At 39.8% G+C, this 3,750-nt stretch overlaps 1 protein-coding gene across 1 annotated transcript; it reads left to right on the top strand.

Moving 5' to 3' along the window:
* Positions 1-273: 273 nt before the first annotated feature.
* LOC129718682 (probable glucosamine 6-phosphate N-acetyltransferase) lies at positions 274-2,099 on the top strand. The gene is made up of 5 exons (XM_055669709.1): positions 274-412; positions 468-563; positions 805-1,015; positions 1,077-1,266; positions 1,328-2,099. The coding sequence occupies exons 2-5, from the start codon at positions 543-545 to the stop codon at positions 1,539-1,541; spliced, it is 636 nt and encodes a 211-aa protein (XP_055525684.1). The 5' UTR covers positions 274-412; positions 468-542; the 3' UTR covers positions 1,542-2,099.
* The last annotated feature ends 1,651 nt before the right edge of the window (positions 2,100-3,750 follow it).

The raw sequence follows: 3,750 nt of genomic DNA, 5'->3' as shown, positions 1-3,750 counted from the left end.
TAGTTACCATTATTTCTCAGAAACTCGGTGACATCCGGGGCGAACCTTTACACCACCCCCAACAATGCTAAATCTTGTCGAATAGCAACAAATACCCAGCGGCAAAAGCAACTCCTGGGGAAGGGTAGGTGAGGTCTCCTTCTTTTGGGTCTCCTCCAGTAACCAGCCGCACTGACTTGTGCTCACCCTTATAATATCGATAATTATCGTTAACGTCAAAAAATTAACGATAATATCGATGTCAAGCACTTATCGATATTATCGATAAGTATCGATAAGTTTCCCATCACTATTACTAACTCACAGCTTTCTCGAACGTGAAAGACGTGTGTTCAATTGAGTGGAGTTAAATTTATTAAACTTTAATTAAGGAATAGATGTTTGAACATTTGAATTTTGTTAGTTATAAGTGGTTGAGTACATGATATAGTCGGTATTAGGATATGACGACTAATTAGTCCTTTTAGTTTTTTGTAGTGTAAACCGCTAAGTTGATTGATCTTATTTATTTCTCAACACTCGTTGGTGAGATATTCGTGGCCATGGGTGCCTCGTACCCCGAGGTAAGTGATTGTACTTTTAAACACGTTTGATTGCTACCATTATTTTGGCAATCATGGTATTTGGAGTGATGCTAAATGGTTCGCTAACTATAGTAATGTTGTTGTCTATCAAATATGACACTCGTTAATTATCAAAATTGTAATAAGGAAAAAGTCTACTTTAGAAAACCAGTTTATCTACAGGTTTTCAAGGTTATTCACTATTACTTTATGACTCAAACTTGATTAAAACTACTTTCAGCGAGAACTGATGCTTTACGATCGTTCTCTTTTGGTGGGTTTGGATTTCTCAGTATCACCAGCGAACTTCAATCCACCAATTACGGCAACTCATCCTGGGGAATCATGGTTGCTTATTCGACCATTGCAAACCGGAGATTACAACCGGGGATTTCTGCAAATTCTGTCACAGCTAACCACAGTCGGAGATGTGACGCTTGTTCAATTTTTGAGTGAGATTGAGCTGCACTTTTTCAAAATGTATGCCAAATAAAAATTGCACATATTTTTCAGATAGATTCGCTCAAATGCGAGCAAGCGGAGATTATTTTGTGACAGTAATCGTTGATACTCGTTATGACAAGATAATCGGAAGTGCAACTCTAGTACTGGAGAACAAGTTCATCCATGGATGTTCAGTTCGAGGGAGACTTGAAGATGTTGTTGTAGATGATACATACCGTGGTAAACAACTAGGAAAACTGTAAGATAACAACAACTATGAAGAATGGTTCTGTTGAAATATTTTTTTATCATTGCTAAAGGATTGTTGTAACGGTTTCGTTGCTCGCTCAACGTCTTGGTTGCTATAAGATGTCATTGGACTGCAAGGACAAACTTGTTCCTTTCTATAAATCTATTGGTTACACACTGGAACCAGGCAACGCAAACACGATGAACATTCGCTACGAGCAACATAATTCAGTAGAAGCAAATCGTACTTCCAATGATGTGCCACCTGACCTCCAGCCATCTTGACAATCAGCCGCCGGTGTTGCTATTAAAAAATCCAAACTATGAATCATTGCTTTACAATTGGTGAACGATAAACAGAAAAGCACCATCCTTTTTTCTGTTTGAGGTGATAGAAAGCCTCTATTAGTTGTGCTAAACGCTTTCGCTTTGATAAGCCTAAAGATGAACAGCACCAGCACACAGCAATGGATGTTAATAAACCTTTCTCGAAAGAACCGACTAATAAATACCCTGACAGAAGGTTGCATAATGGTCTTGCGAATATCATAAACTTTATATTAAATAGTTTACTTCGAAAAATCTTTTATTTTTGCAATTTTACATAACACTGAGCTAGCGAAACAAAAAAATGCTATTGAGAAAGGTTCATTAGCACAAAATAAATTGGATTTTTGTTAAATATGGCAGCATCTGGCACATCACTGAGTCACTGCATAATTTTTATTGTACATTTTTTAGAAATATTTTAGTTATTGGTGCATGGTTTTTTTTATATTAAGCAAAGATTGTACATTCGGAAAGTCAGTGAAAATAAAACAAAAGCTTGTTCGAATATGATCACCCCATTGTCTTCATAAAAGTTCACTGCTTCGTCAGATGAGGTGCGCACCACCTTTTTCCGTGCAATCATCTTAAAAAACTATTTTTCAACAGTAAATTTCACTAAAATGTGCATAGCATGGCCTACTTTAATAGTACAGAAATTGGCTAAAAAAATGTACTGTTGGAAAATTGTTTTTTAAGATGAGTGCGCAGGAAAATATTCTACGCGGAATTACCTACAGTCAGGTACCGTTTTGATTCAAACTTCGAACAGTCTTAAACTTCGAACACCACATTAATTTTGGCTAGTTATCAGAAGAGTATGATTAACGTATACCATTTCGTTCCTCGGAATGTCCTTTACCCAGTGATGTATACTGCCGCTCCTAGCATAACTGTCCCATATTCTATGCAAACCTTATGGACGCCGGGACAGTTATGCTTGGAGCGGCAGTATACCTCTTCACTATAGGATTACTTCCAGGGAATCAGCAGGCGTTGAAAAAAGTGACATCCAGTGTTGAGACGGTTTGCCTATCTATTTCTTGGTGATAACATTGAGGAGTACGGAATTTGATTCAAAGTCGAGATCTGAATTCTCGTTATTTTCATAAACAGAACATGTTTGAATCTTTATAAATAGCACTGAATTGCAACAACAATAAAATAACCATGGGCGCAACTAAGGAAAATTTCTAGGGGGGGCTAGTTTTCATGTATGTCATTTTAAAAAAGAGAAAAAAGAGTTTGAATATGCTTTTTTAATGACGCTTGAAATAGTATCGTTAAAGCAGAAAAAATCACTTCGGGATAGAATCTCCGAAGATGTACTGAATATCTTGAACACATCGTCAACGCCAAGCTCTTTTAGCAACAATGATTCGATATTGAGGAGAGCTAGATTTGGTAAACGGCTGGGCAGTACTTTTTAACAGTTCACCCGTACTAGTTAGAATAAAATAGACCCCACTGTGGTTCAAGGCATAATGCCCTATTCCTACCTCCACATGGTACCGACTGGGATACGAGCAACCAAGGAAAAACTGGTGAACCGGTGGGGTAGTTGTTCTCCTTAGAGAGCAGGTTGTCTGCGCGTCTACCCCACAGGCTAGGGGCGGCTCAAACAGCGACTGATCCGGACCGGACGGTTGAACTATGAAATGCGGTGTCTCGCCGGCTACATCCATGGCGGCAGCTCCGTCGCAAGACTAGGCATCGCAGCCCTAGTAAGGCAGCATACTGAAATAAACATACTACGGAGAATCAAGAATTCAAAACGAACCGGAACAATCGGCAATGACCCAGCCGACGAAATAAGGACGACGATTAGAAGCTCAGTACATGTAACAGTAGATCGCTTAATGACCCGGATGTCGACCGGATTCTGCTAGATCAGCTAGAACCCCGCCACTTCGACATCGTTGCGCTCCAGGAGCTTTGCCTGAAAGGAGAGAAGGTACGGTGGATTTGTGGCCGCGAGGCACAGTACCACCAAAGCGGCAGGCAATCAGCGACAGGTTGTGTTTGTTGAGAATTAAAGGCCGGTTCCACAACTACACTATTCCCAATGTGCACTGCCCTCACGAAGGAAGACCTGATATAGGGAAAGAAGCGTTCTACGCACAGCTGGAGAAACTCTACGATAGCTGCTCGCGTAGAGATATCAAGA

Source organism: Wyeomyia smithii, chromosome 1 (genome assembly GCF_029784165.1).
Source record: "Wyeomyia smithii strain HCP4-BCI-WySm-NY-G18 chromosome 1, ASM2978416v1, whole genome shotgun sequence".
Taxonomy (NCBI): domain Eukaryota; kingdom Metazoa; phylum Arthropoda; class Insecta; order Diptera; family Culicidae; genus Wyeomyia; species Wyeomyia smithii.
This window is presented reverse-complemented; position numbering and strand designations above follow the sequence as displayed.